Consider the following 11561-nt stretch of genomic DNA (forward strand, 5'->3'; position numbering starts at 1 on the left):
GAATTTTGAAATTCGGATAAGGATTATGATTGCCAACAGCTGCTACTATGGTCTAAGTAAGCAGTTTAGAAACAAGGCCACCTCCCGCCAGACCAAACTCACACTCTACAAGACGCTGATACTACCCGTACTGTTATATGGATCTGAAGCATGGGTACTTGCGCAAGCAAATGAGGCAGCTCTTGGGATGTTTGAGAGAAAAATTCTCCGAAAGATTTATGGGCCGATCTGCGCCGACGGTGAATATCGGCGTCGAATGAACCACGAACTTTACAATTTGTACACGGACATCGTATTGAGATGCAGCGACTACGGTGGCTAGGCCATGTTGTACGAATGAATGAGAATGTCCCAGCTCAAAAGGCATATAAAAGCGAGCCTACTGAAGGTTCCAGTAGAAGGGGAAGACCATGAACATAATGGAAAGACAAAGTAGAAAACAACCTCTTTGAACGTGGTCTTTAAAATTAGAAGATATGCGCACAAGACCGACGCGCTTGGAAATCTTTTTAAGCTCGGCTTATGGAACAACCGTTCTGTAACAAGCCAGCTAAGCAAGTAAAAACATGTCGGAAATCTAGTATTCTCTCTTAAATAAACTTCAATTGGATCAATATCACATTTAAGAAAAAACATAACATAATATAAATAAAACCAAATTCTTTCAATAGCATCGTGTAATAGACATTGTTACAATAAAATAATTATATGTGTGTATGTTTTTTGTCTTTTTTCCTTTAATTTGTCTATGTCCTTACATATTGCCATATTAGAATAAAAACTGTGTATTTGGGGATATTTGTTTTTGTTCACATCATAGGGAAATGGCAGTGGTTAAATTTATGTTTTGTTTGACAATAACCGAAATACACCAAAAACAGTATAATAATTAAAAAAAAAACTATAGCATATTAAATTCAACATTGCTTTAGATTTTGTAAGACTATTAAGAAAAAAAAAAAAATAAGCAATTTAACATTCAGCATAAATTTGTTATTTTTTTTTGTGTTTAGTTTTCAGTTGCTTTGTTTTATTTTTTTAAATTTTTTTACCTATAGAAAATAAAATAAAGTAATTTTGCAATTATGTATTAAGTATTCGAATGTTTTTCACTTTTTTTTTTGGTTTTTGTTCCCTTGTATACAGTTTCATTTGGATTTCTTTTTTTTTTTTTTTGTTTTAATAAATAGCTATGATTAAACCTTTTTTAGTTGAGGATGTGACAAAATTAATTATTAATAAAGTAAAATATAAAAATATAACTTATTTAAAAAAAATATTAAACACACTACAAATAATTAATTAATAAAATGAAAATTAGCAAAACTTATAGCTAATTAGTTTAAAAAAAATAGTTCTTTGTTTGTATATGTGTAACTTAAATATTATATTGAAACGATAATAATGATACATTTCGCTTAAGTAATTGCGGCTGAGAACACGTACTCGTATCGACGACATCAACGCCATCTAGTGGATGATTGAGGCTATGCGAATCATAGCCTAAATCTTGCATTGGAACAACTTCGGGTAATAGGTGTCGCATATGGGATGATGGAGAGCGTCGACCTTTCATTTGATGTCTAAATTAATTAGAAAAGGAAAAAATATTAATTAGCTGGAGTTGAAATTTTCAAAAATGGATTTTAAAAAAAGAGAATTTAAACAAAACTTACGTATTGTCTTGTAAGGAATTTAAAGAAGACTGTCGACTAGGTTGTCAAATTAATGGTGGAAAAAATTAAAGAGGAAAAATAATTAATAAGATTAATTAAAAATTAATATATATATAAAAAATAATTATTGGGTATAAGAGAATTCAAGAGACTTTCAAGAAAAATATAATATAATAAAATACAAACTTAAAACTAATAATAATGTAAATTTTTCTCGAAAATAAGCCGATATACCATCAATTTATTTTAAAGCCTGTTGAAACTAATCCTTCAAAATCGAATAATCAGCTGATATTTGTTTACTTATACATACAAATTTCATAAACTCTCCCTAAAAGGAATAATAATCTAAACACAACCAGAGACAGTACTTTTTCTCCGGCGTGAAAACTTAACGAAAGAGTTAGCGGGACAAAATGCCAGTTATTTGTTTTCATTTTCAATTTATTCAGGAGATTCCAAGTTATACAAAATGTCGTATTTCCTCGATCAATTTTTCTTCCATTTTATTATTAATTCCTTAAAAAAAACTTTCACAATCTTTCAAAATATTTGTTTCTTTTTTAACAGCACTGCCATCTGTTTTGATATAAATTTCAATCGAAATGTTGGTAGCACTACTGGTTTGTACCTAAAATATGGCAACTCACTTGAGAGCAAGAGAGAAAATTTGAGTATAATGCTGAGCAAAAATAAAATCTATTCTAGCGTCAGAGTCTAAACGCAACCAGAGAGTCACGAGTCAGCGTCATACTTTTTCGCCGGCGTGAAAACCAAACGAAAGAGTTAGCGTTAGAGTCTAAACGCAACCAGAGAGTCACGAGTCAGCGTCATACTTTTTCGCCGGCGTGAAAACCAAACGAAAGAGTTAGCGTTAGCGGCACAAAATGTCAATTATTTCTTTTCTTTTTCTGACAGAAAATTTTACGTTGTGCAAACCAAAATCAATTTATTATTTAATAAACAATAATGTCAAGGAATTTGGATTAAATTATTGAAAAAAATATTTTTCTTCCATTTTATTAATAATTCAATAAAAAACATCCACAATCTTTGAAAATATTTGTTTTTTTAACAGTACTGCCATATGTTTTGATATAAATTCTCATTGAAATTTGGTAGCACTGTTGATTTTTACCTAAAATATGGCAACTCAATTGAGAGCAAGAGAGAAATTTTGAGTATGACGCTGAGCAAAAATGAATAAAATCTATTCTAGCGTCATGCCGCTAGACGCGAACGTCAGCCGTCGCGATTTCCCGTTGCCTATAAGAAACACACGGCAAACGACTGTCGCTGACTCTAGACTCTATGATTGCGTTTAGACTCTTAGAGGCACAAAATGTCAATTATTTGTTTTCATTTTCTGACAGAAAATTTTACGTTGTGCAAAACAAAATCAATTTATTATTTAATAAACAATAATGTCAAGGAACTTGGATAAAATTATCGAAAACAAATATTTTTCTTCCATTTTATTATTAATTCGTTAAAAAACATCCACAATCATTGAAAATATTTGTTTTTTCAACAGCACTGCCATATGGTTTGATATAAATTCTCATTGAAATTTGGTAGCACTGTTGATTTTTACCTAAAGTATGGCAACTCAATTGAGAGCAAGAGAGAAATTTTGAGTATGACGCTGAGCAAAAATGAATAAAATCTATTCTAGCGTCATGCCCAAGGTATATTTAATAAGGTAGCCGCATCGGCCCAGCTGTTGGACAAATAAATGTCAAAAATGTTGTTGTAATGTTGAACCAAAAAAATTAAAAAACAAAATTATAAATGAAAATCTCCGAATTTCGAAGAGCTTTTTTGGCAATACTTTTATTAACATTTTTTACAAGAATTTGTGTAAAAAAATCTTGTCAATCTGTTTGTTTTGGCAAAATATTTTTGACATATCAAAATACAACAACCGATGTTTGTTGTAGAAATTCGCCGATGCGGCTACCTTGTATATCTACCTTGGTCATGCCGCTAGACGCGAACGTCAGCCGTCGCGATTTCCCGTTGCCAATATAAACACACGGCAAACGACTGTCGCTGACTCTAGACTCTATGGTTGCGTTTAGACTCTCATGCCGCGAACGTCAGCCGTCAGGATTTCCCGTTGCCAATAAGAAACACACGGTAAACGACCGTCGCTGACTCTATGGTTGTGTTTAGACTATAACTCTGTAATTTTGAGACGAGCATTCCTTCTGATTCCATTATTCCTAGCAAAAAGGAAATTTCAGTACATCATTGCAGCTGCAAGCGCTAGATTTATTGCTTCTGGTTGTATATCGGAGATTAGACCAAATTTCCCAGCAATTGCATTTGATCAAGGAAATGAGTGTGATGAGTTCCATCGATTTAATCCAGCAGATTAGTCGCGGAACATATGCGAAAGTTATTTAATCCACAGTCTGTCGAAAACCTCAGAACGAAAGAGATCGTCCAAGAACAACGGGAGAGTTCGGGAACATCATTGTAGCCGCTAGATTTAGATTTATTCCTACTGGTTGAATAACCAAGATGAGACTAAATTCCTAGCAAAATCAGTTGATCTAGCAAATGAGCTCCAACGATATTATCCAGCAGATCCCAGGGTTAGGTAACTCATGTTGGAGTTCAGCAGATTAGACGCGGAACATAAGTCGATAGAACAATGTTGATTGACACATCAAAAGCCTTTGCAGCCATCGAGAATACTTCCAATCGGTGATGTTTGAAACAGTGTATAATCAATTATATGTGTGGAAGCTAACCGCAGGTGTGTGTCCGATATAAAAAGTCCAAACTCCGTAGAGTGAAGATGGTATTGAGGTGGTAGCGTATGCAGATGATTGTGAAATTATCCGTCAAAATTCTCGAGGTCATATTCGATATCATATTTAAATCGGCCGCGCTAACCATACCCAATTCACTGGCGGGCAGTACTTCGGGTGCTGACCAGAAGACCTTGCTGAGTTCGCTTAAAACAAAAGGCCGGAGTCAGAGGAATATGGTCCTCTCTGTTCATCGATGTTCATTCATAATAAAATGTTGTCGATGCATCACATCAGGAGAGAAAGGCCCAAAAATATTGGGTGTAACGTTCAAAAGCCCTTTCAAATCTACGCGCAAGCCACCGTTATTTGCGCTAGGCTGAGAAATATGAAGAAGTTCCTCAAATCGCAGGCCGCTTTATAACCTCTTATAAATCAATATGCAGTTGACCATTTACACGAGGAGACGAAGATCCTTCCAAAATGTCAGCAAGTCAATATGCTTTCGCATGATCTAGGGAGAGATTCAACGTTTTATAATAGGGATCCTCTTGATCAAAATGGCTATGGGTAAGTTTGAATAGCACCGATTCAGCTGTCAACGTTCTAAATGAATATAAAGTGAATGCCGTCTTCGAAACTCACCCTCGCTGAATAACGTCATCGGCCTAGACAAATCAGAGTAGTTTTGATTCAATTACGTTTAGGATGGTACACCCATTTCAATTCCTATTGGCCACGGATTGATAACAACGTGAAGAATGTCTGCCAGAAATTTGTCTCTGACTAAAAACTCGTTTTTTCGATTTTTGACATTTACCAACCAATGCAAAATCGACCAAATTTTTTATTTTTTTATATGAATTCTTGTCATCAGAGGGAATAAAGTTTTGGAATATGTAATTTTTGGAAATTTTGGCTTTATGACAATAAACCAAGTAGTTATGAAGAAAGTCGATCTTGAAAAGACGGCTTGGCGATTTCCTCAATACAAAAAGTCGATTAACCAAAAGTCGATTTACTTATCCCTAGTTGTGTCTCTCATGCCATGTTCTGACGGGCATTCGAACAACGTAGTTCGCTCTCAGAATTACGTACATGAATTAACCCGTTCATACAACACTATTCTTAATTCATGTCATCAGAGTTTTTTATTTCAAACTTGTTGTTTCTTGTTTTACACCAAAATTGTAACATATTTGCGTGAATCACATATGGATCTAAATAGAAAAAATAATTCTCTTTCTCCTGACTATAATATCAACCCCTATCTCTTTACTTTTAATTCAAGTTTTCCATTTTTCCTGAAAATATTGTTGCTTTCAATACATTTTTAAATTTTCTCACCTCAAATGACACATTTAAAAAATTGGAGAATTTTTGTTTGGGTTTCCCCACTTTTGTCTCTCGTTTTGTACGCTAATTAGAATAAAGGGGAAAGAAATGCATATTGCATCATGTAGACAACAAAATTTACATCCTTCAGCATATATAAAAACTAGAATTTTGTTTACTTTTCATTCATCATTTTCAATTTTACTGAAAAAGTTTGAAAATTTTAAAAATTTTTTCATGCTGTCAAAATTAATTTATTTTCGATAAATTCTCTCAATTGTTGTCAATTGTTCTCAAGTCTAATGTCAAAAATTTCGACTTTGTTTACGTTTTCATAATGGAAGTCAATTCACATTAATGCATTTTGACAGCAAACTTGAGAGGTATCGATAATCAGATGGTCTCCCTTGGTGACCTTATTTATAAGCCATGGGTTCAACCATGGCACAATAAATAGGTAGCCCATTTAGAGCAGCTGATGTCTCGATTAACTGTCAAAGTGCGTAATTTCTACTTGAATTCGATGTGCAGTGTTGCCAACCATGTGAAATATTATAAGGAAAAAATTGACAGATAATCGAGACAAAAACAAAGGTTTTTGTTTTGATACATCACCTTATTATTGCATCATGGGTTCAACCATGGCACAAATCTGTCAATTTTTTTCATATAATATTTCACATGATTGACAATATTGCACATCGAATTCAAGTAGAAATTACGCACTTTGACAGTTAATCGAGTCATCAGCTGTGCTAAATGGAATACCTATATATTGTGCCTGTGTTCAACTCCAATTAATTCGAAAGTGGTGTCTAGAAAAAAGATTTTACCCCGTTTTAATAAATTTATTTATTATTTAGTCAATTTGCTTCGTTACACCTCAAAGGAATGTCGTATCTTTGTAAAATGCATAAAACGGCATTTACATTAGAACTTTTACCGGGTTAAGATTGAAGATTTATTTGACATATATACAATGGAGTTGGCAATTCAAACCCACTGGGTTAACGAAATCCGTTACAATGTAAACGTACTGTAATAAAGGTGCAGGTATGTAGGGTTCTTGTTTGTTTTGGAATAAAGGGGAAACACATACGATGATTTAGGCCTGACCTGTTAAGTTAGCATTGTATGAAATGTCAATTTATAAAGGAATATCAGAGTCAAACTAGAATTTGGACGCCGTTCTCCTTTATTCTTTTACAATAAAATATGCCAACTTAACATGCCAATCATGAAGTTTTCCCCTTAAGTTCAAAATTGAATAGTTGGATAGAATTAAATAATAATAAAAAAATGAGAATAGAAATTTCGCGGGTCTCTATTTCAAAACTTACCTTTTATGCCGTTTTGCACTAAAACATGCACAACGACATGAACACATTGATGATATATTGGAACCACTGAACGATTGTCCATCATGACCTTCGTAACCGCTCAGTATGGAACCATTTGCAGTGATAACATCGCCTTCCAGCTTAACAGAACCTTGGAGAGCCTGTATATCATTAGATTTTTTTAAAAAAATATATATATAATAATTTCCAATTAGTATATATGTATGTATGGAGGACATGCACATTAATATATAAACATAGAATTTTCATTTTGTGGAAATAATAACAGTAATAACACAAAGACAACATGAATTTGGCCGTAATTTTTTTTTTTTTTATTTTCATAGTCAAAAATGGTTTAAAATAGGAAACGGAAATATTTTAAATACTGTATTCTGATAGGCATACGTAGAGATATACTGGTAAAGAGAGAGAGAGAGAGGGAGACAGCGAAAGAGAGCGTGATATAGATAGACAGTTAAAAAATGGTACTTAAAAAATTGTGGTTTCTGTTAATTTATTGTTTTTCTTGTTCTGGTGTTGAAAGGTCTTTCTAAAGAAAATCAGGTCAGGTTTAGAAGGTGTTTGCTTGTAGGTGTTTTCAAAGTTTTTTTTAGAAATTAGAAAAATATATTGATTGTATAACAAAAACTCTAAAGCTCATAATAAAAAATTTTCAAATGTAAATGCATAACTCTACCTCGCTTGTCCAAAAATTGGACTTGGTCATAAACTAGTTTCGATTTGTTTGGTAATTGTTTTTTTTTTAATTTTATAAGGGTCCGATATTTTTTATATTTGTCAACGAGAGAAAAATAAGAAAAAATGACAACATATGATTATGAATTGTTTTAATTCGTTTCGTTAACTTAACCAACAGTTTTTTTTTGTGTTAAGTAATTATTCTTTTTGTAATATCTAATCTTGAATAAAAAGAAGAAAAACTAAAGTGCTCTGCGTAATGTAATGTGCTAAAGAAAACATTGAAGTTTGAAGAGAGAGAGAACAAATAAGCGTTTTCCTTTTATAGATATAAAGCAAATAAATCAGCAGTTAAGGGATATCAAAAGTGTAGAGTGTATTTTTTAATTAATTACAAAATAAAACTGTTGTCAAGGTATATTTAATAAGGTAGCCGCATCAGCCCAGCTGATGATGCAAATAAATGTCAAAAATGTTGTTGTAATGTAGAACCGAGTTTTGAAGAGCTTGTTTGGCATTACTTTTATTAACATTTTCTACAAGAATTTGTGTAAAAAAAAACTTATGAATCTGTTTGTTTTGGCAAAATATTTTTGATATATCAAAATACAACAACTGATGTTTGTTGTAGAAATTCGCCGATGCGGCTACCTTATATCTACCTTGACTGTTGTTATTTATCATGCAATCAATTGCTCCGTTCACGTACTTTTGATAGTAAAGCTAGTAAAAAAAATTGAAATGTAAATTATTAAGGGGGAATACATACGAGGATTCAGTCCTGGTCTGTTAATTTGACTTTGTGTGAAATGCCAATTTATAAAGGAATATCAGAGTCAAAGTTGATTTTCCATGCCGTTCTCCTTTATTCTCTTACAATAAAATAAGCCAACTTAACAGGCCAAGCCTGAAGTCCTCTTATGTGTTTCCCACTTTACTATCATGTACAAGATTTGTCCAAAAAGAGAACGAAAGATAGTAAAAACATGAAAATGCGTCAAAAATGCATGCTTTGGTCACGATAAACGGACTACAGAAACCTCAAATAGACGCCTAAGAGTCTAAACGCAACCAGAGAGTCTAGAGTCAGCGACGGTCGTTTACCGTATGTTTCTTAAGTGGGCCACACACGTCAAACATGTGTGTTCGATCGGTGTGAAGCTTCTAGTCCATACACGTCAAACGGATCCACCAAACTTCATTTCGTATTTATTTTTGAAGCGTGAAGATAGACCGCGATAGTGATGACGGAAAAAAGAACAAATATTTTTTTTAATATAAATGTATTAAATACTTTTATTTTATTTCGGGAAAAACTTTTTTATTTGCCACACAGTGGAATATGTGTAAAAAATATCAAAAAAATCTTCCAAATGCTGATCCGCACTCCACGAAATTTCGCAACAAATGAGAAAATATCCACACACCAGGCCACAGACGTCAAATATGTGCGCGTCGCACAACGAAAAATTAAAAATTTTTAATTTCTTTCGATCGGTGTGCGCACCGGCAAATCGGTGTGAACACCGTACCACACATGTCAAACATTGCTTCGATTCACACCCATCGAACGCACATGTTTGACGTGTGTGGGCCACTTTATTGGCAACGAGAAATCCCGACGGCTGACGTTCGCGTCTAGCGGCTTGACGCTAGAATAGATTTTATTCATTTTTGCTCAGCGTCATACTCAAATTTTCTCTCTTGCTCTCAATTGAGATGCCATATTTTAGGTAAAAATCAGCAGTGCTACCAACACTTCAATGGAAATTTACATCAAAACATATAACAATGCTGTTAAAAAATATATATTTTCCAAGATTGTGGACGATTTTTAACGACTTGGAAGCAAAATTGATCGTGGAAATAAAAAATACATCATTTTGTATAACTTGGGATCTCCTGATTGCAAAACCACAATCAAAAAGGAAAAAAAAATGGAAGAGCATTGCATTTTGTGCCGCTAGCCGCTAACTAGTATACCGCTGACTCCTGACACTCTGGTTGCGTTTAGCTCTAAAACAGCATAAAGGGAAGAACACATACGAGGATTCAGTTCGGACCTGTTAGTTTTGTATGAAATATCAATTTATAAAGGAATAACAGAGTAAAACTTTGTCAAATTTTGGACGCCCTATTTCTTTATTCTTTTACAATAAAATAAGCCAACCTAACATGCCAAGCCGAAAGTTCCCCTATGTACTTTCCCCTTAGAACAATTATTGATCGACTTAATTTGTTGGACACTACAAAGTTTATTTCTCACAAAAATTAAAAAAAAATGCGTGTTTGTCGAATCGATAGCACTGTGTAAATTCATAGTTTTAACTGCTCAATCATGGCATAACTGTACAAGGTAGTCTCATTTGAGAAATTGATAATGGCAACCCTTCTTAATATGGAAATCATATATCAATCTATACTAATAAAGGACTAAAGTGATTGACTGACTGATTTAACGATTCATCAACGCCCAGACGAAACGGTTGAAGCTAGACACTTGAAATTTTGGGTGAGGGTCACTCTTGGTCCAAAGGTGACAGATAAAGCTGGGTTTTTGGAAATTCGTACTAGAACGGTACGAAAAGTACTAAATGTGATACCATTTGTATCACAACTTTTAAATTATAAATAAGGAGTGGAGAATAGATATAGCAAAGGGGTTTTTGGATATTCGCACTATAAATATGCGAAAATTACTAAAATGTACTAAATTTGGTACAATTTCGTAGCATGTGAATGGATAAAGCTAAAAACTTGAAATTTGGAATGCGAATTAGGATTGAGATGAAGTTTATATTTAAGGATATGGTTTTGAAAGCGTGTACTCATGTGTACGAAAAGTATTATATGGTACTGTATTTGGTACAAATTTCATTTGGAGATAAAAATCGACTTGGAAACCTGAAATTTGAAATTAAAATTACCGTCGGAGTGTAGAACTGCATATACATTAGAACTTTTCACCATGTTAACCTACTTGAGGATTTATTTGACATATATGAAAAGGAATTGACAATTGAAACCCACTGGGTTAACGAAATCCGGTTAAATGTAAACGTATTATAGGATTGGGATATGTACTTCGTTTTGGAAATTTATTACATATGTGTATGAAAAGTACTAAATCGTACCATAATTAATACTTGTGGGTACTAAATTTGGTACAATTTGAATTTTAGGTGAACCAATAGAGCTAGAATCATGAAGTCATGATCACTGTTGAGGTGTAAGATTGTGATATGTAGGAAGTTTTAAAAATTTGTACTAAAAAAGTACTAAATCGTACCATAATTAATACTTGTGGGTACTAAATTTGGTACACTTTGAATTGTGGGTGAACCGATAGAGTTGGAATCCTGAAACTTGGATTTGGGATCACTGTAGGGTGAAGGTTTGGGTTAAATAGGATGTTTTGGAAATCCGTACTACTGTGTACTAAATTTAGTACAATTTGATGTGTGTGGAATCCTGAAACTTGGATTTAGGATCAGTGTGGGGGTAGGATTGGGGTATGTAGGAAGTTTTGGAAATTGGACCAATCTTCACGAAATTTTGCATGTAGCATGAGTTCTGGCCAATTAATCCCCTATTGTTTTTGGTAATGTTCTGTTAATATTTAATAAAAAAAAATATTTAATTTTTGTCGGTTTTTCTGATTGCTCCATAGGCCACAATTATGGCCCAAACATCGCCAATTTTTACATGGAGAAGGTGATCGGGCCAAAGAATAAGTATGCCTGTTTTGA

The 11561-nt window shown here is 33.4% G+C and overlaps 1 protein-coding gene across 2 annotated transcripts; it reads right to left on the bottom strand.

The window, feature by feature from the left end:
• Positions 1-1364: 1364 nt before the first annotated feature.
• On the bottom strand, positions 1365-7858 carry LOC133328190 (uncharacterized). 2 transcript variants are annotated; one of them, XM_061536744.1, is made up of 4 exons: positions 7811-7858; positions 7111-7271; positions 1677-1712; positions 1365-1583 (listed from the first exon to the last, which is right to left on the bottom strand). In XM_061536744.1, the coding sequence occupies exons 1-4, from the start codon at positions 7838-7840 to the stop codon at positions 1379-1381; spliced, it is 432 nt and encodes a 143-aa protein (XP_061392728.1). In that variant the 5' UTR covers positions 7841-7858; the 3' UTR covers positions 1365-1378. The 2 variants fall into 2 exon arrangements, with proteins under 2 accessions (XP_061392728.1, XP_061392729.1); XM_061536745.1 differs by lacking the exon at positions 1677-1712.
• Between the last annotated feature and the right edge of the window lie 3703 nt (positions 7859-11561).

Source organism: Musca vetustissima, unplaced genomic scaffold (genome assembly GCF_032173495.1).
Source record: "Musca vetustissima isolate MV318-11 ecotype Yass unplaced genomic scaffold, APGP_CSIRO_Mvet_v1 utg327, whole genome shotgun sequence".
NCBI classification, from domain to species: Eukaryota; Metazoa; Arthropoda; class Insecta; order Diptera; family Muscidae; genus Musca; species Musca vetustissima.